Genomic DNA, 23,001 nt, shown 5'->3' with positions numbered 1-23,001 from the left:
GGCTGGAAGAAGTTGGGAGCGGTGAGGTGAGACCAGACCACCACTACCCACCATTTGGTGTGATGGCAGGAACACAGATACTTGAGATAACAGTTCCTCTTATGATGTTAAACATGTCCTGTGGAGGGGGGCCCTAAAAGTGGTGGGGGTCGAGGGGCACTAAAGGTGATTGTAAACCCAGTGAGCAGGAAATACCTTCAACAGCATTCTACATTGTTTCTTTCAAGTGTCTGAACAAACAACTAACAGAGAGGAACAACACCTTAACCATCAAACCTAACTAAGAAGAGAGGAATAATACAAGAGTATTCCATTTCTAGGAGATGATTGTTACAAGGACGCCAAGCTACGCTGTGGGCATGGGAAGGTTATACAGCATGACTAAATATGAGCAGAATACAGACTTCAATAGATAGATAGATAGATAATCATTTATCCAAATTCTGCTAAATATCACAATTGAGATATTTAGTGGGAAATTGTTTGAGCCGATATAATTTCTTTCTCAAGATCTTTGTGGAAGACGCATTTTAGCAGATGTCCTTCCCCTCGCCGGTACTCGGGGCCGCAGCACAATCACTGGAGCAATCCGTACACTTTAATTCACAGTTTGAGTCCACATGGGAAATTTGATGTAAGCTCGTGTGCGTACAAAAGGGCACTTGAATTGTATGACATTTATAGACACACACTCGCACATGGCGTTATTAATTTTGACACTTTGTGGGCAAACGGACAAGTCGATAATGCCGTTTCGGGCTCATGGCGGACATAATCTCGGACATTTGTTATTTGGTTTAATTTTTCAATCCATGATGGGAATAAATAAAGTGTGTCTGAATGCAATCTGGATTAAACCCTTTCTAATTGTGAGCATTTATCCATGAAAATCCACAGCTGAAATGTTTTAAGAGGATGTGAGTTTTTATTTAACACACACACACACACACACACACACGTATGGGGGGGACATCTGTGCTTGAACACTGACCAAAAAAAGAAAAAAATCCACAGCGACTTCACTCACAATTCAATTTTGTTGGAAGTGTGAGAATTTGTTTCAAGTTGATGGCAACAGCCTCCATTTTGAGTTGACTTTGATATCACTCTGCGAAGAGTGAAATGTGTGGAGAAGTGTTGCGTTCAGGGCCTGCCATCTGTACCATCTCCAACTGCAAAGTACTCGAGATGCTCTCTCAGTGCTCGTCACACACACACACACGCAAAAAAGAATTATAAGGAGGCTCTTAAACGGGGCATTGCTGACATCTATCGGCCGTGTGGAGCATGACAGGCACCAACACAAAAAAAATGACAACTTTTGTCATTGTAGGAACGTTTCACATTTGTAATCAGGCTTCGAAGCAAGTTTAGTTCGTTTATTAGGGGTCAGGTTGTTTTTTTTAAGTACAGAGAAACAGTATTTTTCCATTTTTTAAATTTAAATCAGCTCGATCGAACAAACAGTTATATGACCAGGGTTATTTTGCCACATGAATTTTTTTTCCTATGAGATAATGTGTATGTGCGTGTGTCAATATTCACACACAAATGCAACACACATTAAAAAAAGTAGTCATTTTATCAAAAATAATTAGCGATTAATTTGACACTCAATTGGTAGAAGAACTGTACGCAATATTGAAATGCTGAATAAATTGGACTTTTTTTTTTTTTTACATTTTCAAAATCCAATCACTTTGAATATCTTCCCAATTTTATGACCTCACAAGTGTGTGTTTTTTTTTTTGGTTTGTTAGTTGTTGTTTTTTTTTTTTTAATCTTCCATCCTGGCTCGTCTGCCAAGATGAAGTCAAGCAATGCTGGCCTCGGGAATCCAATCGAATCAATAAGCTGAGCTTCGAAAATTGGGATTCCCACAGCCAAAGGTCTATTTTATTTAATATTAAAAAAAAAAAAGCATCTCATCCATATAGTTTTTATGTACTCGTCCCAATTCTGATTTCTCTTGGGAAGCACAACAGCAGCACTGTGCATTTAATGCCCGTGCGTGAGATTTACTCGCCGCGTCGGTGCGCAGTGAATGCATCTTAGTGTTTACTGACCATAGCATCAGTGACAAATCTGGCTGCTCTACATAAATCCCTCTCTGTCTCAAGTCGAAAAAGCTTACGACGCGCACGCCAGCGCGAGAGATAAAAGCAGGCAGAATGGGTGTTAAAAAAAAAATGAAAAAATAAAATAAAAACATGGAGAAAAAGAAAAAAAAAGCGCTAATGCTTCCATAGAAACTGTCGCTTTAGACAACTCATCTGTCAGCTCATGAAGTGCACGTCTGTTGAGGAATTAGTCCAACTGACTCACTAAGTATGGTGAAAAAGGAGGGGGGTGGGGGGAGGGTTGTTATATGAATAAATCCACCAAAGACTTTCATTCCAAACGAATTAAAAGATGCACAAATAGTTGTGCTGCGAGTAAAAGTGACCAAAAAAAATGTCATGTATGGCACATAAAGGTTCAATGACAGTTACGCGTAAATGTTGCTGACTAGATGACTCGAATTTAATGTCGGTTATTATGCTGGCACTTGGAGTGGAAGTAATTTTGTCGTCGTTTTTGAATGTTTGCAGCGGCTTGGTGCATTCAGGTGACTGCGTGCAACGACGGCGCGGATACGACTGTGCCATCAGCCAGCTGCTTCGCAGGACGCTAATGGCTTTCGTTCGGGTCACGGGAGGCTTTTGGTTGTGCACGTGCGCCGATCATATTCCGAGCGGTGCACCTTGAGATGATTTTTTGGGAGGGGATTGGACAGTAATGCATAAATCAAAAAATAAATAAATAAATCATTTGCATGCTTGCTATTTTGCATGAATGCAAAATAGCACACTTAAAAAGCATCACTGGTGGCGCAACGGTGGGAAGTAACGCCGTACAAATACTTTGACACTGTTCTTCAAAAATGTTTGCAGAATTTGCGCTTTTGGATAAACATGTAGTTAATTTGCTTAAAAAATAAAATAAAATAAAATAAAAGAGGGGTGGAGCTTGACCAATCCACAGTGTTGCCAATTACTTTGAAAAGGTTTGTTACTTTACTGATGACTTTATTTAGAAATAACTTCAGTTACGTTAGGAATTGCTTGATTCTAAAAGTAACTGTTAATTTATGGATGACTTGATTTTAAAAGTAACTTTATTACTTCAACAATTGCTTGGTTTGAAAAGTAACTTGTTTATTTTATCAACTGTCTTTAAAAGTAACGTATTTACTTTACTAATTACTTGATTTTAAAAGTAACAGTTACTTTAGTGGGTACCTGATTCTAAAAGTAACTAAGTTACTTTATTGATTACTTGATTTTAAAAGTAGCAGAGTTACTTCACTGATTGCGTCATTTTAAAACGTAATTACTTTCTTGCTTGATTTTAAAAGTAACTCTTACTTTATTAATTACTCGATTTTAAAAGTAACGTAGTTACTTTATTGGTTACTTGATTTTAAAAGTAACGTAGTTACTTGAGTGGTTACTTGATTCTAAAAGTAACTTAGTTACTTTACTGATTACTTGCTATAAAAAGTAGCGGAGTTACTTTACTGATTGCGGGATTTTAAAACTTAATTACTTTGTTTAATTTTAAAAGTAACTGTTACTTTATTAATTATTCTAAAAGTAACTTAGTTACTTACCTGGTTAATTAATTCTAAAAGTAACTTTGTTACTTTACTGATTACTTGATTTTGTTACTTTACTGATTACTTGATCTTGAAAGTAACTGAGTTACTTTACTGATTAGTTGATTTTAAACAGTAACTCGGTTACTTGACCGATTGCTTGATTTTAAAAGGAACTAAGCAAGATTGCAAGTTAAACAAAATGACAAAATTGGTTCTATTGGAAACACAATTTTAAGAGTGTTCAAGAATTACGTTTTTATTCAAAAAATAAAATAAAGACAGTCTTTTTATTTGACGTTTTTTTTTAAATCACTAAAAAGCCTTTCTGTATTTCATTCAACATAAATAGTTTACTACTTCGCATTACTATTTTTTTTCTACTTTTCGCCACCTTCTGTGTTCCGATTTCAAGCACAATTGCATTCTTGGCGCATTCTTGCCAATTGTTGCCTAATAAAGTGACACACTACTGTCTGGGAGTTGACAACAAGCGACAAAGGGGCCCCCCCCGACGCCCGACATTTTCTTTCTTACGAGAAACGCAAGCAAACAATGGAGAGTGAATTTGAAGTGGGAGAACTCCACATAAATGGGATTGAGCTGTTGTTCTGCTTCGAACGACAATGGCTTAGAGAGGATGAGAGAGAGATTTGAGCTTCTGGGCCCCGCTGGGTTGGAGAAAGGCAAAGTGAAGAAAAAGATTGGAAGAACGGCGACGCGGCGACAACCCGTTTGATCCTCAGGGATGCGCGAGCGCGTTTGAAGCCAACAATCCCTTTTGTGATTCATTCATCTTCCCACTTCCCGCTCTTGTGCTATTGTATCGCGGGCAGCTGCGCGAGTATTGTCGCGCCCGCCGCTAATCTGGGAGCGAAATCTTTAGGCGCCGACGTGGTGATGAGGAGCTGTCTACGTCGTGGGAAGCGCCGCTAATCTGCCTCGGTATCTTTGAGCCCACTCGTTTAGTTCGCTGATCCTCTCCCAATTATGCCTCCCTCCTCATCGAAATATTGCCACCGAGCTTGGAAAGCTGTGTCGGAATGCTGCGTGGATAAAAAGAAGCGAGCGGCGACTCAGACGGCACATTCAAAAGTAACTACGTTTTCAAAAACGGGAGGGGGAAAAAACACAGAATGAAAAAATAAAAACTATGATAACGCTAATCTGAAGCTATTAGCCGGAGCTCATCTTTGCCTCGACCAAAACTCAATGCAGCTCTGCTTACCTTTTCGGTTTTGACAGGAGAGCAGGGGCGTCACACCCGTGTGGGGCCGGTGGGGAAATTCTGCTTGACACGTTTCAGACAGTGTTGTCCATCAGATTGGCAGTGGCGCTGAATCTTCACCCAGCCTAGGTGACAAACATTTTGAAATATTATCAAAGACAGACAGATTACTTGAGATTTTGCTGGTCGTTTAACTCTAATTTGTCGGACCAGAAGAGTCATTGGGCCTTTTAAAATCAGCTACGATATCAATCGACGTTAACACATTTTAACTTCAACCAAATATGCGGGCATTCAAACATTCCCAATTTGCGAAAAATGCACTCAAGCGCAACAGGTATTTGTTGAAAAAAGTGATTCCTCCATATCATTGTCTTAGCAGCAAAAGTCATTTTTCACAAAATCTCCCAACTAGAGCAATAGAAAATACCTAAGTGCTGCTAAAAACATGTTATGTCTGTGCAGATCCTCAGTCGCCCGGATAATCGATAGTCGGCAATTCAACTGCAATTGTTGCACTGTATCAATGTTGGGAGACCGAATGTGTGTCCTACAGAGTTTAATGGACCTATTCATGAGGTTTAAGTCGTTTCTAATTAATACTGTGCTCGTTATTGTTTAGCTCTCATTAGGTTTTCGCTCAGTTAATTTGACTGCAGTGCTGTATGGCATCTGTAAAGGAAGAGCGATTGTAAAATGGACTCCTCCATACTGCGAGCAACAATGTTTGGTTGGAGTGATGCGCCATGACGAGTGGCAATGTTGTGAAATTATGAAAATAGTCGCAGGACTCACCTGACGTCTAGCGATGCTCGTAACAATGAGTTTGATGATGTTACGTCATTATGTAGTTAACTCATTTTGATCTTTTTTGGGGGCCAGTTGAGGGCTGCGTGTTTGAGACTCAACTTCGCGCACACTACGACTTAAAATGGTTGTGCTCAAACAAAATCCTTCAACTTTGGAATGGCCAATAGTTTTGAACACAAAACGTGGGTGTTCTTTTTAGGACGTCGAAACCTTGGTTTTGCGTTGGTTTGAATCGTTTTTGAAACGCCGTTCAACGTGATTGTATGCACTTGTGGTCGCGTTGTTTACGCGACTCTGCCGCCATCTTGTGGTCACTTGAGGCATTTGCTCGCTCACATTCGCGCCTCGCAAAAGCTGGTGAATGGCGCTACCTGGCGGACAATTGGTGTAATCACGGGGTGTTTTCTCGTTACAGGACGAAATGAGCAGTCAGCAAAATGTATGTTAATGTGTGACAAGATCAAACCCACCGTGATACATAGGGAAAAAAGGACATAGTGGATATGAGAGTAAATACATTTTATTTTTAGGTTTGTTAACAGTATTTAATGTCAAATTTTTTCACTTCTATTCACATTTAATAACCTTAAAAAAAGAAAATTTAATAGAAGCACAGATATTAAATTTGTTTTACTGTACATTATAAACAATATACTACAATGGCCACAGAAAGCATGAGGGGGAAAAAAATAAAAATCATCACAGAACTAAGAAACGTGTCATTGCCCGTAGTTCCCCAAAAGTGACAGTTACTGGATGTAAACCGTCGGCTTTTATGCAAGATTTTCACATTTCGAAAGCTCATGTGCATGGATTTGTGATTTTGACATTTAAGGCTGCTCTGCTCCCCCTCTAATCACTGACATAAACGGTGGACCTTATTTCTCAATCAAGTAGATTAAAAAAAAAAAAAGCACACTGGCAAACCGACATTTAAGTACCCATTTATCAACTGTGGAAGATAACAGTGCAATGTGAACATGGGAAGAAAAAAAAAATCCAGTCAAATTAAAATCTACATGTTGCGTAGACATGTTTAAGCCCCTCGGGAACCCCCTACTTAAACTTTAAAAGCTGAAATCGTTACTTCACAGCTCCCGGAAAGAACGAGCAGACCCAAATAATTTTAGATAAACTATAAATCACATCTGTAAATGATTATTTTATTTAGATTTGCAAAAAAATAATAATTTTTTCCTAATCAAATTTTCAGAAGACCTCAGAAAGTGTTCTCAGAAGTGTCCGCGTGCATTATTTACAACTGATAAAGCGCAACTTTGGTGCCGGCTTGTTAAAACTAACCAAGAGATGATTCTTGAGTACTTCCCAAGGCCTCCTTTTCAACGCTTTGCCTGTTGGTCCGTGTGTCGATTAGCAGCCATTTTTTTGTGTTTTCATCAACAGTATGTTTTGACCCCCCCTGAGCAGCACTTCACAGATGACGTCGCACTTTTCGCAGTCTCCACTGAACGATTGCTACATATTTAAAAGCAAGTTTTGGTCTTTTCGTCTTGAGTGCTCCCGTTTCAAACAGAAGAAACCCAAAGTAGCACGATGAACATTGGAATGCTAAACCGGCCATTTTTGCTTTGCCCGGAGATTTAAGCCTCCCCCCCTCAAGCTCTGTTTTGACCCTCACTTGACACACTTTTCATACACACACACGCCCCAAGAGAGGATGACTACATGGCTATTCTGGCACATCAGACACGCGCAGATATGCGGGCCCAAAAATAAGGGTTTTGAGAAAGGGGAAAAAAATAAATAAAGCCGCCAGGCGTTTGCAGCACTTCCACGGTTGTGATTTTGCGGCGCGTCCAAGCTAACACATTAGTGTTTGGCTCCTCTTCATTTTCTAGTGTGCCCTTCCATATGCAGATAGAAATGACCATTTCACATTGGTGCGGGTTACCGAGTCAGTTCGCGCGCTACAAACCTTTGCGGGTGGATCGATAGCGCGCCACACCGCCGCCACCAGGTAAGGAATGGAAAAAAGTCTTTCCAGCATGCGCCCCTAGAGGGCGCCTTACGCTTGTTATAAGAGAGGCACTGAGCAAGGGAATGGAGGCCAGAGGAAGAGCGGGAGGACGAAAAAAAAAAGCGGTTGGAGGGGGAGGGGGGGCTCCTACTCGGGTAGGCTCAACACGGCCACCTCGGGTTTCATCTTGAAATACTGGTTGAAGCGCAGCACTGCATATCTAGAAGAGGAAAGAAAAACAATTAAGAACGTGTTGTGTCACATTTACAGTCAATAGTACCCGGCAACTTACTCCAAGAAGTCAAAGTCAATGGTGGAGAATTTCGCCTGGATCAGAGCCCACAGAGCCCAGAAGAAATGTGATGCCTGTCAGAAAAAGAAAGCAAAGAAGTCAAAAGGATAAGGCAGGGTGACCTCGCTAAAAGTCAACTCGGAAACTCATTCCACGTCAATAAAAATCGCTACGTTGGCCACATATAAAAAGATTATGTTTAGCAATTGCCTTCTGTTGCTACTGTTGTCTGTTTCCGGGAATCAAGGTCGCTACGGCGACTGTCGCTAAGACCCGAAACGCAAGGGAGTCAAAGTCACCGTAGCAACCGCAACAAACACCTGAAACACAATCCATCCGCTCGCCCATCCTCCCCCCGCGTGTGACATTTAGCGCCGCACAACAGATGTGTCTGCGTGTGTGTGTGTCTGCGTGTCAAAATAATACGATTCAATCATTTTTCGGATGCAAACGTGAGATAAAACAAGCTAGCAAATACATTTTTCGCCGTGGCATTATTTTAGTACATGAAAAGTAATCGCCTGGCCTTAATCGAAGAAGCCATGCGAATGCGGCAGAGGGACTAAGTGGCGGCGGCAATAAAAGCACTTACCAGGGCAAATCGGTTGACTTGTACGTAAAGCGTCTCCACTTCTCTGTCGGTCACCTCGTTGTTCTGGCCTTTGTGCTCCTTGTAGGCTTCCAGGTACGAACGAAGCCACTGCAGCTGAAAGGGGCGCGCTGGGTAGTGGCTGTAATCCACTTCGTTTAAACCTGAGGAATGAAAAATAAAATTTAAAAAACACATTCCGTTTGGAATTGTGGGGGGGGGGGGTTGTTTGTTTTTGTTCATTCAGTTTTGATTCATTTTTAGAAAAAAGTTGATTTCCATTTTTTTGAAAATGCTTCATTTGAGGTTTTATTAGTATTATTTTTATTTGTTAATAAGTATGTGGAGTGTTTGTCAGATGCAAGATAAGAAGTTCACCCAAATCTTTTTTTCAATTTCAGCTTTAGTTATTTCATTACTAATACCCTTGGGTGGGTGGTACTTGGTGTAAAAAAAGAAAAGAAAAAAAAACGCCAAACGTTTGGAATTGTGTGTTTTTTGTATTTCAAGTTATTTTTCGAAAAAAAGTTCACTTTTTTTAATACTTTTAGTTTTTGTGAGCATTAGTTTCCGTTTTTTCTTTTTAATTTTAGTATGAGGAGCGATTGTCGGATGCAAGATGTTTTACACAAATTACTAATACCTCTGGGTGGTACTGGTTATTTAAAAAAAAAACACCCACACATTCCATTTGGAATTGTGTTTTTTTTTAATTCATTCATTTAAATTCTTTTTTTTTTAAGTTTACTTTTTTTTAATACTTTTAGTTTTTGTTAGCATTAGTTTTAGTTTTTTCTTTTTAATTTTAGTATGAGGAGCGTTTGTCAGATGCAAGATAAGATGTTCACCAATTTTTTTTTCATGTTCAGCTTTAGTTATTTCATTACTAATCCCCCTGGGTGGTATTGGGTGTAAAAAAAAATAAAAAAAACAACAACACACACACACACATTCCATTTGGAATCATGTTTTTTTCATTCATTCATTTTAATTCATTTTTAGAAAAACGTGTACTTTTTTATAATTTTATTTTTTATTAGCATTAGTTTTAGGGGTTTCTTTTTGTTTTTTAAGCATGAGGAGCGTTTGTCGGATGCAAGATAAGTTTTTCACCAAAATGTTTTTTTCAATTTCAGCTTTAGACCCCCTTAGGTGGTACTCTGTGTGTGTAAAAAAAAAAAATTGAGAACTACTGTCCCATTTTATTCTAGACTTACCAGCAAACTCATTGAAATGATTCCCAATGTCGAAGGCTTGGTAATTGTAGCCAGCGTACTCGTAGTCAATGAACTTTACGTTCCCTGCAAGGAAAGGAGGATTTGTTTAGACAAGAGTCAGGAGAAGTCATGCAAAATGATGATAATGCATTTTTTGTGTGTGTGTGTGTTCCTTTGATAACTCAGAATGTCAGACTGTCAATTGGTTTGTTTCCTGTCCAACTGGACTGGCCAGGAAAAAAAAAATTAATCGTCTCTTTTGGGGGCGTGTTGGTCAAGGAAGAGTTTGCATTTTGAGGAGCTTTTTTTTTCTTCGTGTGAGTATAGCCGACGGAAAAAAAAATAGAGCAGCTGCTTGTGGATTTATGAGGGCAATCGTCTCAAACTGAGTTATCAGCTCGTAAAAGTCACAGCTGAGATCTTCTCGCAGAGGGAGGAAACGCGCAAAGTCAGCGCCAAAAGGCAAAAGAACGGAAAGAGAAGCGAGGTTGTTTGCTTTGGACACACGTACAGAAAAGAGGGACGCTTGCCAAGACGAGAGGATCCGACAAGGAAAAGGCATTTAGATGACATATTATAAAAAATTTAAAAAAATAAAAAAAGGCAGCCAGAGTGTCGCCCTTTGGGCCAAGTGCGGTTATGTAACACTAACTAAGGGCACATTTCACAAGGCTTCATGCAGGACAGACGTTAGCCATTTTTCATTTCTACTGTACTTGTATTTTTAGTTTGCCATATAGAAAAAAGAAAATTTTATTTAAAAAAAAAAAGAAGCTTGCTCCCAAAATACAAACCCTTGCTTTGACATGTCCAGTTGTGACAATCGTTTCAAGATTCGAATTTGGATGCCTTCAAGCCAAATAAATGGGACCATTTTTTTTTATTCTGCCCTAATACATTGAACATGTTTTTTTTTGGTCTTTTTTTTTTTTTTAGGTGGTGCTGGACTACAGAGAAAAACACTTTGAGGTGGGTTACCAGGTGGAGTGTGGGTCCTAGCGGGACACAACTGAACACCTCCAGGCAGTGGCTATAGCCCCCCCTGTGCAGCAGATGAAAAAGTTGGGGCAAACATCTTTCACACATGCTCACTCGCTCGAGAAAATTTGGTCTCGTTGCCATTATTATTCCTATTTTTTATTTTATTTTTTGCGCCGTGTTGAAACGGCAAGCCGTTGCAATTGCCGCGCTTGGGTGTTGGCCTGATCCTTAGCGTCGCGGGCTATCGTGTTTTAGCTAAAACAATGAACCCGACGCAGGTGTGGAGTTGATCTCTTGCGGTGGTGGTGGGGGAGTTGGGACGGGGGGGGGGGGGGGGGGGGGGGGTCCTGTTTTGAGTCTTACAGGTTCGGCAGAAGCGTCTTTCGGTTTGGTTCAAATGTGGCTATCGATGAGAATCTAAGGGTGGTTCCGCCCTCATTGCCAAGAAGCCTCTACGAATAAAGAGTGGGGGCGGGGGGCAACTTGGGGCCATGTAGCACTGGAGAGCGCCACGGCTGCCATGACTTCATCCTGTTTAGGAAGACTACACCCGAGGGGCCCCCGGCGAGCCGCGGCCTCGGCTGTTCCTCCTATGGGAGAAAGGCTAGACACAATGAACTGTGAGAGTGGCCCCGCCCCCTCACCGCCATCATGCGAGGGGGGCTGACAGCTCCCATACACCCCCACCCCCTCGCCCAGCGTTAAAACACCCTTTTACTTCTTTCTTTTGGAAATGTGTCGTCATTCGAGAATGGTGACGCGAACACACTTTCAACTCAGGAAAAAATTAAAAAAATAACATTATCCAAACCACCTTTTACGCCACGCGCGGCGGCAATTGAGTGAAATGTGCCATGCGGAGGCGTGCAAGGTGCGCGGGGGCACGCCGTTGTGGATGACTCACCGGCCCGCTGGTTGTAGATGATGTTTTTGCACAGCAAGTCGTTGTGGCACAGGACCACGGGTGAGCCGAGAACCGACAAGCTCTGCTGCAGCCACAGCAGCTCTTCTCGCAGGCAATGCGGGCTGGGCACCTCCACGGTCAACCTGGTGGGAGACGGAATGAAATCGGTCAGCACTTGGGTGTTTCGTCGACAAGGTTAGCACATGAGCAATGTTTGTTTTGCGTTGGTCTTTTGTTGGTGCTAACACACACACAAAGTTTGTTGTTGCCAGCAGCTTCTTTTCCAAATGCCTCGTCGTGCCTAAGTGCAAATAAACAGCGATTTGGATACCTGTAGCTAAATATAAGTCGGGCAAAAATGAGCATTATTGTCCTTGTAAGGCAGGGGTGTCAAACCCATTTTCGTGGCGGGCAACATTTTAGTTACCGTTTCCATTGGAGGGCCATTATGACTGAAATCATATCAAAAAGTCAAGAATAACGTTTTATCCAAATATTGTTGCCGTTACTCTCCTTAAGTGTTTGGAAACAAAAAATGCTAACAATATGTCTCTTATTTATTACATATGAGAATTTGAAATTTTGCTCCATATTTTAGCAAGCATCATGGAAGTTGCCATGTTTGATTTACTTTTGCAGGCCATGTAAAACGAGGGGGCGGGCCAGATCTGGCCCCCGGGCCTTGACTTTGACACCTGTGTTGTAAGGGCATCCCATTCATTTTTTGGACTTGCTTGCACTTGATTAGACATGCCTAATTAATGTCGGGGCCCCGAATAGGCTCAACATTTAAATTACCCTCAAAGAGTTAGTGTTCTTGCAATTTGAAATGAGACCGGCAAATTGGTGCCGTTGTGAAATCGTCTTTCCTTTTAGGCAGGTGGCTAAAGTAAAACCTCTCCTTTTCTCAAGAGCACTTTGAAACAAGTCATTCATGAGTTTGTCACATCCCGGCTGGATTATTATCATGCACTTTATTTTGGAGTCAAGACAATCCTCCATTCAGCGTCTCCAGTTGCTCCAGAATACTGCCGCTCGGCTCTTGACTGGTACTCGTAAGAGGGAGCACATTAATCCTACGCTGGCATCCCCTCTCTGTACATTTTAGAGCTCTTTTTAAGATCCTATTATTTGTTGTCAAATCTTTAACTCATTCAATCCCAGCCGTTTTCACCGGAGCAACCCCCTCAATCCCAGCGTTTTACTGGATTTTGACTGATCTTGCAAGGCCCACAGAATATTTGGTTCTAATGCTATATCTCTTCTTTGAGCAGAAAAAAAACTGTTTCTATCTTTTTCCATTCTTCAGCAATTGGCATTACAAAATGTTTCATGGAAATGGCGATTCCTGGGCAAAAAAAATGAGAAAAAGAGCTTTTTGTAAAAGCATGCATTTCAATCATGTGAGGCACCGCTGCCACCTACTGGTCGCTTTTTTACATGATTTACAATGCTTATTCTCATTCACAGATTGCTCCTCCTGTCAAGGACGCAAAAAAAGACTTAGACGTACAAGTACGTCCTTGGTAGGCGGGGCCTAATTTTAAAAAGACGTACAAGTACGTCTTGTGGAATGAAAGAGTTAAATGGCCTCGTCCCACCTTACCTCTCTGGGTGCCTGCGCCCTTATGCACTTGCCTCCGGTCTGCAGACCAGACATTTTTAGAGGTACTAAGAACTAAGCTTTTCCATTGCTGGTCCCTCTCTTCGGAATGACCTCCCAATGAACAATCGGCAAGCCGACTCGCTGCCCATCTTTAAAACTCGTCTCAAAACTCATTTTTATTCTTTGGCTTTTGACTCAGCATGAGGCTTGATTTTTAGTTTGACTGTTTTTGTCCTTTCTACCATCTTTGTTATTAACGTATTGTTTTATTGTTTGTTGTTGTATGTTTGACTTTTGCTCCATGTATACAGCGTTGGTTTAACTGTGAGGTCATAATCAAAGCGCTTTTATCTGTAAAATGCGAACAGCATCATCGTTTTAGTTACATATAACAACAGAACAATACACGTCAAATTCATTGACACTTTACAGGAGGCTCACCTCGCATTCTTCTCGGGGTCGGCGAAGTACTTGGGGATGAGCGAGAAGTACTTGCCCATCTTCAGCCACAAATCCGACTGGGGCACCCAGCCATTGTGAGCATGGATGGCGTGATACTTGGCAAGCTGTCTGGCAATGAGTCTGCCAAAGTCGACAATGCGATTTCATGAATGCCAAAATAATTGGAGCGTGGCTTTTTGTGTTTACAGTACTCCCCGTTCAGGTGTTTACAGTGTTTACAGCGGAGATACCTGAATACAGGCTGGCTGCGGATGTGCTCCGGTTCAAGGGCGACGCCTTGAAGAAACTCGTAGCACAGGCCGTTGTTGAAGGTACAGTAGAGGCGAGGGGCGCAGCGGTGCGCGTGCAGCACTCGGAAGCTCTTCACCTCGTTCTCGCGGTCGATCAGCAGCTCCGTCTTGTTCCCATAGATTCGAACCAGCACAACGTCCTGCATGACCGCACCAACGTAGCAGCCCAGGAGCTTATTGGTGATGCCGTCGGTGAAGAACTAGAAAAAGGAAAGTTGAGGAAAGGATTATCAACGCGCGTCTATTTATATATTTATTTTTTTGCATGTTACATAACTTGAGAATGTGTTTTGGACTCCATTCAAGCCGTTCTGTTTTGAAGCCTGGAGCATTTGTTTGAGCTGTGCTGCAGACGGGGTATCAACATACCGGCCCTAATTGTTGCCTTTATGAGGCATCGACTGGGAATGACAGGAATTTTATTTTCATGCGGACGCAATGACCAGAGTTTGCTGAGTCCCCCATTTTTGCTCTCCACTAGCTCATTGATGAAGATGGGAAAAGGGGGTCAGGAGCATGTGACCGCCCTGGTTGTGTTGACATTCCCTCCACCCTTCCACAACATAACTCTGTGTCTGAGTAGCGGTTGCTAAAATGCATGTCAGCTTCCAACTCTTGAATGGAACACCGACAACACTGAACTGTTCATGGTTTAAAGAACATTAATTTGTATTTATTTATCCAGAGTCTCAGCTCGTCTTATGTACCAACCTGCTACATTTTTTTGTGTATGCGTGTGAAAAAATGGTTGAGTATTTTATTTACTCTACAACTGTTTGCTGCTGTCAAATATAGATGCAGTATCGCGAGGAACAATGTGGGAAAACCGGATCTTTTTTCCCCCCCGAGGTGGGTGACAAATGCAAAATAAGGAGGGGAATGTTGCAAAAAAATCTACTCACTTGACCCAATGTTATAGGGAGAGTAAATTTCAACAAATGAACTAAATTCTGCTTCAAGTACGAATGATAATGTTAAGTTTTTACCACTCACTGTGCAATTTGTGGTTACTGGTATGAGTGGGGAACCGCAAGCCCACAGAATACCCAAACTATGACTATCTATGCCAGCAACGTAGAGTGACATGCAGAGGCATTAAAAGGATATCCCACTAGATGGCAGAAGGTAAATGATTACTATTTCCTCTATGAAATAATTACTAATAAGTATTCACTTCAATCATTTAAAACACCGGTGGTTAGGGGTCAGAGTGTGTCCCTAATAAAGTGACCAACCGTAAGGCGACCGGAGAAAGCTCGCGAAGGTTTCGATCACGACTTGGAAGTGACGCAGATGCTAACAGCGAGAGGAAAATTACCACCTTCTCGGTTGTAATAATCCCACGAATAAAAGTCATAATTTGTTCTAAATTCATTTGTTATTCATTATCGGCACCGCATCTCACCAGTGGCCATTAAAAAAAAAAAAAAAAAAAAGAAGTTGTCGTTTCGAGCCATTAAGATATCTTGAATGCGCTTCCAAGAGCTTTAAGCTAGCGTGACTGCGTTCTAACTATCAAGGGTAAGGGGAAAATGACGTTCTACTAAAGACTAAATAACAAAAACAGAAATAAACTGCACCTTTATTTTGACCTCGGAGGCTTTCCAGTTTGGTCTCAGCTCCTTGACCAGTTTCAACGCGCCGGTTCTGTAGTCTCTCTCCTCAACTGTCACGTCTATTTTGGGCACAGCCGGAGCCTCTTCGGGTACGTGAATGTAGTTAGCCATATTTATTCTTTTTCTTAGGTGATTTTTCGTAACAAGGTGGTAATACGATCGAGAGGCAAGCGATATGAAGGAAGATCGTGTGACAGTACGCTGCATGTAATCTGGGTTGTGAGGGCAGAATGCGGCAACGCCTCTCTAAATGCCCCGCCCACGAAGGGGAAAAGTTCTCCCGGTGCATGATGGTAGTCGAATGTAACGTGGAGCGCTTGATTCACATAACAGCGTACACCACGTTTCATACGTAAGCACCACTCTTGTCATTCCGACCAAAACGGATGTGTTTACAATCGTATTCATGCCCTTTCGGGAAATATGTGCTAATTAAAATAAAAATATTGTATTTTATTCAATAACAGCATTGTTAACATATACACTGCGGGTGAGTGTTTTTTTACGTAAGACCAAACGGCACTCCCTGGTTATGATACAAGCGTACACGAGTTAAAGTTTTCTGGGATGACGTCACATCCGTAAACCACTTCGAATCGGGTGAGCTGTGCGTCTGGAGGCTTGAAATGTCAGCTGCTGAGCTGTTGATCCAAGTGGGAGGACATGGAGACGGCAAATCCACTTTGCCTAAATGGATCGCGTTGTCTAGTGGCATAGACGACACATTTAACCCTTTACTGTTCGTATTCAATGCACACGTAGTATGCTCTGGGTCACCGTTGACATGGGCCAAGGAGAATGCAGTCGGTGAGCCTTTGTGACATTTTCTGCGAAAAATAAAAGTGTTCTTTGATCTGTTTTACCATGACATTTCAAAGGCCAATAGGTGCATCTGTTTTTTTTTTGTTTTTTTTAGCGAACCTGTGCAAACGTCTACACAAGACAGTTCGAAGGATAGTTTCAAATTCTCTCGAGCACACATGGAATGCGCAGTTTCAAGAAAGTACATTTCAGTCGCGTCACATGTGAACTAGGACAATCTTAGTGCACACAAAGTTTGTGTCACACCCGTACAGTTTTTTTTCGGGTCAAATTTGACCTGTGGGTTAAACGGCAACAAAAAAAAAGCACTGAGGAGCTGATAAGCAGGATACATCTGCAAATGACATAACTTGATTGTAACGCATTCTTTGCACTGCCTGAACTAACACGTAATCATGCTGAAACAGCATGTTGGCCATAACTGAACGCCCTGTTCCCAAACCAGCAGCATAAGACTTTTTTTTTGTGGTTCCACAGGCTGGATAAGAATAGGATAAACATGTGACGACTCGGGAGAGGAGTCAGAATGCTCTTTGTGACACGGTCATGCACAAATAAGATCGAGATTCGAGATTAACCTGCTAATTAAGTCGTTGCTGAGGCAAATACAACCTTTGTCATCGTCACACAGTTTGTACCCAAACACCGTCCTGCTCTGACTCAGAACTTCAACTTCCTGCGGATGAACTAACAAAGTATCATGTGCCGTGAATACTCGCTGCAGGCGTCAAATGTTACATTTTTAGGAGTAAAAAACAATTCAACGCGATCACCTAACTCAAGAGCCACAAAATCAATGTGTGCAAGTTCCAATTGTTGAGCCGCTGACCTGGAAAACAAGCGACCCAAAACATGACATAATGTGGAAAAAGATGGACGACTTTTAATTGAGTAGCTTCAATAAATCAATCTTTCCACTTGCTTTTTCAATACTTATCCTGTGTGAAATGTGATGTAATTAGCTTTTTTTTAAAGTCAAAGCTTCCCATAGGAAATTCACCGGAATTTTTCTCGCCCTTTGAAACCGTACTCAAAAACAGATCCTTCATTCATTACTCATATTTTACATATATATTACATATTTTGCTTTTAGGCTTCAAAGAAGCAACTGTATATATTTGGAAAAAAAAGTCCCAAGTCATTTTTCCGAAAGCAGAAGTCAGCTGCTCCTTTCGCTCAATCAAAATAGTCCTCTATATCGATGTTGGGGTTGAGAAGATTCTCGCCGTATGGTGTGAGATCCATCTGGTTCAAGATGAGGTTCTCGAAGGTCTCTTCTAAGTCGGTTTCCCCGATGAGCACAGCTCCGACCATCCTGCCGCCTTGTAGAACTACCTGCAAACAAACAAACAAACACAAAAAAAACGAGTTTGGAATTATGTGTTGTCTGACCTAAGTTTGCACACGTTTCCTGTTGGGTTGAATATCACCTTGACATATTCCTCGCCTTTGGTGTAACGCAGCAGCAGCTCATAGTCGGACCCCAGACCTTGCGCGTTAAACTTTCCGAGCAAAACCACCTGCACCAAAACAGTTTTGTGACTTGTTTTATGACGCAGCCGCGTGATCTGGAAAATCTTGTGGTACGACCGTGGACGCGATCGGTGTTCAATCTCACATACCTTGTAGTTGAAGAATTTCGTAATGTGAGAGAAGAGCTCGAAGCAGAAGTCCAGCTCGATGGTTTCCGACAGCGCACACGCGGCCATGCAGCGGCCAGCGTGCCAGCCCATCTGACGAGCCTGCGTCCACAAACGCATCTGGAAACGAAGGCGCGAGAGGTCCGTGATGTCAAAAGTGTACGGTCCTTTCTTGAAGCGTGATGTCGACTTACCTGCTGCCACAGAGGGCTGTGCTCCCAGCATGCCGTGCACACGTCTCCGGCGGCGTAGACGTCGGGCTCCGATGTCGCCATGTGGTCGTCCACTCGGAGGCCGCCGTCATCGGCCAGAGCAAACTTTACCAGAAAAAAAATGTGTTGAAAGATGGTATTTTAATTTGAATTATGTTTGAAAAAAAATTGTTAATGGAATGATGCAAAATACTGTTTAGAATTGCTTCTGCGCTTTAGTGACATCTAGTGGCTAATCACGTAATTTAAGCACAGTTGGACAGTTTAATTTTGTCAACTGAGTATTTAAATTATTAAAAAACCCTGGAGAACCCAAGAACCCTTTTCTTCTTTGAAAAATGATGAATTATACATGAAATGACTGCTATATGTTCACTGAACACCAAAATATATGTTTATTCAAATATTTAATGCTTTAATCCTAATTTGCCATTAGGGCCAAATTTGACCCTTTGGGATTTAAGGGTAGAATTTGAGTAGCAAAATTTATAGGGGCCAAATTTGACGCCTATGGGTTGATTCTCCAGGGTTAAGAGCCCTGTCATATTTGTTGCCGATTTTTTTTAGGGGGTCAGTTTATCTCGTTCGACAAATGTATTACCGTCAGTTGTGTTTTTATTTGAGCCTTTAAAGGAAATTATGGATGATTGGAAATTTTCCGGACTTACGTCAAATGAAGATGAGTCTACGTACTTTATTGCCGCGCAGAAATGGCTCCGTGCTCGGGATGACACCCGTGGCGCTGACGACAAGGTCGCAGCCGAACGTCTTGCCGTTGGTCAGCACGACGTATACGGGCCAGGTTCCTTCAGGCGGGAGGAGGAGAATGTCATGGAAAGGCAACTAGATCAACTGAGCTTTAGTCGGGAATGTTGAATCACATTCAGCATGAGTTAAAATGAGATCGGTTAATTCTGAACACAGCCACAGTCCCAGTTTATAAGTGGGTGTGAACACTTGTGCAACCCTGTAACAGTTGTTTAGTTTTGCTTTTGCATCGAGTTTTGGATTTATTTTTCTTAATTATTCATCATTGTCTTTTTTTTTTTTGCGACACAAAAACCTGGTCGTTCAACAGGGGTGTGTCGACTTTTTCTATCCAGTGTATAGCTCGTTCTCACCGGTATCGGGTCCACATGTTTGCGATTGGGAATTGAGCATCTCCTCAGAGGTGAAGATCGTTTTCACCTCACACTGATATTCCACCGAAACCCTGCGGGACGCCTGACCGCAGCACGGACAAAATTTTTTTTAAAGGGTCAAGAGAGTTTTATTTCCTACATAAATAAACACATCACGTTTTAGGATGAGATTCCAAAACAAAAGCTTTGCAAAGGTCCTCACCCACTCCGCTCCTTTGAGAACTAGTCCTCGGTGCCAGTCTGGACCGAGTGCACTGCCAGGCTCCGTGGGACCGGAGCCGCGCCCTCGCATGTGGCGATCTGGAAACAAACGGCACATGTGAGTAGATGGGCTGAGAAGAAACTTTTAGAATCCAGACCTGAGGTGAACGTCTGAGCCTCGCCGTCCGTCGGGTCATCTGTGGTGTAGCGAGTCCTCTTGCAGGTGGCCGCTCGCTCGGGTTTGTCGGCGCCCAGCGACGGGATGAGGAACTGCGCCGCCCCCGCGTCGAAGAAAGTGTTTCCGATGGCCTTGTCCTTCACGGCCCAGATCACTTCGCAGCCTTCCACCTCATACCTACACGAAATATCATTTGAGTTTTGATTTGCGGGGTAAGCTATTTACTGTTATTTGCTGGTAACTTCACTTTATTCAAGGTTTTGTGCTTTGACCAAAACTATGTAATATCAACATAGTGCTTTGGCGCCATCGTGTGGCTTCTTGGGGGAACAATGATGACGTGAAGTGAGGAACGTCAAGGACAAAGCCGAGTCTCATAGTGAAAAACAAAGTGCTTTATCGCTACCTTCCGGCATTGTGTGTCAAGGAACAACATTGAAGTGAATTGAGGAGTTTCATTTGGGCAAAAAAAAAAACTTCTCCCTCCACCACCCACCATCTTGTGCCTTCTTTCTGTTAGGAAACTATGGTGAGGGCGAGTTGAGGTGAGTTCATTCTGACAGTATTTTCCCACCATCTTCTTATTGAGGAACTATGTTGACGTCGGCTGTGGACTTTCATTTCGACCAGTTATTCTCAAAGAGTGGGGCGGGGCCACCTAGGGGGACGTATTGCCATGTTGTAAGTTGATTAATATTTCTTTTTTTTGTTTTATGTTAATCAGGATACAATATTGTGCAGCAGTGTACTTATGAAAATTTTATAGACAAACAATACTCTTTAGAGTCACAGCAGAGAGTTGGGGGGGGGGCACAAAATGCTTTCTTCTTCCTCGGAGGGGGCATCACAGCAAATAATTAAGAAGCACTGATTTAGACAAAAATAGTCACTTTCTGCCATCCTGTGGCATCTTGGTGTGATGAAAACTATGTTGAAGTGAGTTGAGGAGTTTTATTGAGACAAAACTAGCCATCTGGAGGCAGTCTGGTGTCAATTACGGACAGATTTTTCATATTCGCGCTAAACACACGTACTCACACTAACTCCAAGGCGATCCCTCCATTTCCAACAACAACAATCTTCCTGGCTTTCGTTAACTGCTTCTGAAACTCCTGAAATACAAGCAAATGTGATACTATGAGTGTGTTGAACTGGAAAGTTATCCTTTCTGATAAGATTCTAAAATGTCAAATATTCTGTCAGATGCTGTTGCTTGGAAATTTATCCAACAAGGGGAAAAAATACATCAAGAGGAGACTGTTTTTATTTGCATAACCAACTTCCAGTTACAAGGTGATAAAACTCATTAGTTCAGCCTCGTCTGGAATTTCACAGCTGCACATTAAAGGCAAAAAAATATATTAAAAATTCAAGAAAATGTAAAACGTAGTAGTTACCTGGGCACTGTCTGTGTCGCGAATACCGAGCACATACGGTTTGTCCTGGATGAGCAGCTTCGGTCTGGCCCCGCTGCAGATGCACAGCTTCTCATAGCCGTAAACTTTTCCATCTGCAGTTTCCACCAACTGGAAAAAATGATAAATATTTGATCATTTTGGGGGGTTGGTTAATATCATCATTTTCTTTCACAACGAAGGCATTAATTTTTTTGGGGGAGTTTTCGTGTAGTGTGACCATAATGCCACAAGGCGGAGACATTTTGACAAAATATAAATAGCTGTCGTAAAAGTCATTCTCAATACAGTATTATTTTAAAAATACCAAATTGCTTTTGAGCACAGCCAAAAAAGATATTTCAGCCATAAATTAGTTTTTTTAGTACAGTTAAATTTATTCTTGGCCAGTTCACAACTAACACGTTCTCCTGAGCAACAATTCCACCAATAGCATTGATTTGCAAATATATGAGATATATTTAAAAAATATTATAATTATAAATCATTTCAAAACCGCAACAGTCTTACATGCGATCGTGTGTGCAGTGTGTTCACAGCTGAGTGAATGACAGTCAAGTTGGGGAATTTCTCCTCCAGTACACTGGTTGGTTGCTCCTCCACATCAAACTCTTCAAGAACCTTGGCGACCTTTCAAATAGCAAAGACATGGCATAAGGATGTGTTCAAACGCAATGTGGTCATTAACTATGGGAGTATGGGAGTAAAATCTGACAATCTTTGTCTGACCTGTTTATAGTTGGTGACTGCCTTTATGTGAGGGCTTGCGGTAATCAGAGCTACGTCAGCTGACTGCAAACTGTATGACAACTGTCGACACACGCAAATACCACGTTAAGCAACTCCGCATCTGCAGATAATGTTAATACGGTTATATTGGTGCTAATATATTTCACCTGCTCAACACACGTCACCCCCGCGATGCCACCACCGACGACGACAAATTTGAACGTTTTCTCGATTTTATCTGCCATGGTAAAGCTAAGCTAACTTGGTGGGAAACATTTCTTAGCGCTAGAATACGATTCAAATATGTTTCTCCGGATACTTCAGTACGATAATATATAACTACCAAATTCGAAATAGTGACTAAATATATTTTAAAGTTGTCCTCTGGCAAATTAGAAGAGTTTTTGTTATGCTACACGCAAATTGCAGCGATACGGGCAATTCACTTCCGTGTTGACATGAACTACGGCGAGTGATAAGGGTTAGTTCTACGGAGGAAGACTTTTTACGCGATTGCAAAAACAACCAAAGTGCTGTATTTGGATCTTTAATTTTACGACAGTTTAAATGCAATAATTGTACAGGACACGATGTTGGTACATGTAAATGTTTTAATGTAATTGATTTCTGCAGCATGTACTACGGATAATGTGTTATTTTTCCATATTTAAAAGACAAATAAGTACTAACAATGCAACGAAAAGTTACCGTGTGGTTTTTAGATGGCATTATACAGTGTGTTAATGTATAATAGCATCCATTTTTTCCACTAGCAGCACTCCACTGCATTAAAAAGCTTACATTTGATGATTTTTCTCATTATTCCTGGCCATGAGGCATCCCCCATTGTTTGAATTTTGACGACAAGTGCACCTGTAATGTCGGAGATTAATGGGGCCACCTGTGCAGGAATTCGACATGACGCTTCCATCAGCCTACATAAGTGCAGTGATGTAAACATCCCCACGCCGGATGCTGTCTGAAGTGCAATACAATTTTTGTTTTTGCATAAAGTCATCAGCCGATCTTGACATGAAATATGTTGTGCACGT

General features: G+C 41.7%; 2 protein-coding genes across 2 annotated transcripts; both read right to left on the bottom strand.

Annotated features, from left to right (window-relative positions):
• Positions 1 to 6,179: 6,179 nt before the first annotated feature.
• Positions 6,180 to 15,856, bottom strand: etnk1 (ethanolamine kinase 1). Its single transcript, XM_086103380.1, has 8 exons — positions 15,575 to 15,856; positions 13,935 to 14,194; positions 13,684 to 13,824; positions 11,637 to 11,779; positions 9,752 to 9,835; positions 8,538 to 8,698; positions 7,946 to 8,019; positions 6,180 to 7,873 (listed from the first exon to the last, which is right to left on the bottom strand). The coding sequence occupies exons 1-8, from the start codon at positions 15,815 to 15,817 to the stop codon at positions 7,801 to 7,803; spliced, it is 1,179 nt and encodes a 392-aa protein (XP_085959506.1). The 5' UTR covers positions 15,818 to 15,856; the 3' UTR covers positions 6,180 to 7,800.
• Positions 15,857 to 17,290: 1,434 nt separating this feature from the next.
• pyroxd1 (pyridine nucleotide-disulphide oxidoreductase domain 1) lies at positions 17,291 to 22,408 on the bottom strand. The gene is made up of 13 exons (XM_086103906.1): positions 22,117 to 22,408; positions 21,950 to 22,030; positions 21,731 to 21,850; positions 21,203 to 21,331; positions 20,844 to 20,917; positions 19,786 to 19,982; positions 19,629 to 19,726; positions 19,406 to 19,508; positions 18,978 to 19,090; positions 18,267 to 18,389; positions 18,055 to 18,192; positions 17,863 to 17,952; positions 17,291 to 17,767 (listed from the first exon to the last, which is right to left on the bottom strand). The coding sequence occupies exons 1-13, from the start codon at positions 22,192 to 22,194 to the stop codon at positions 17,609 to 17,611; spliced, it is 1,503 nt and encodes a 500-aa protein (XP_085960032.1). The 5' UTR covers positions 22,195 to 22,408; the 3' UTR covers positions 17,291 to 17,608.
• Positions 22,409 to 23,001: the final 593 nt, after the last annotated feature.

This window comes from Hippocampus guttulatus, chromosome 22 (assembly GCF_054856545.1).
Source record: "Hippocampus guttulatus isolate MCC_2025c chromosome 22, RoL_Hgut_1.0, whole genome shotgun sequence".
Taxonomy (NCBI): domain Eukaryota; kingdom Metazoa; phylum Chordata; class Actinopteri; order Syngnathiformes; family Syngnathidae; genus Hippocampus; species Hippocampus guttulatus.
The sequence above is the reverse complement of the archived record's forward strand: the minus strand, read 5'-3'. Positions and strand labels throughout refer to the sequence as shown.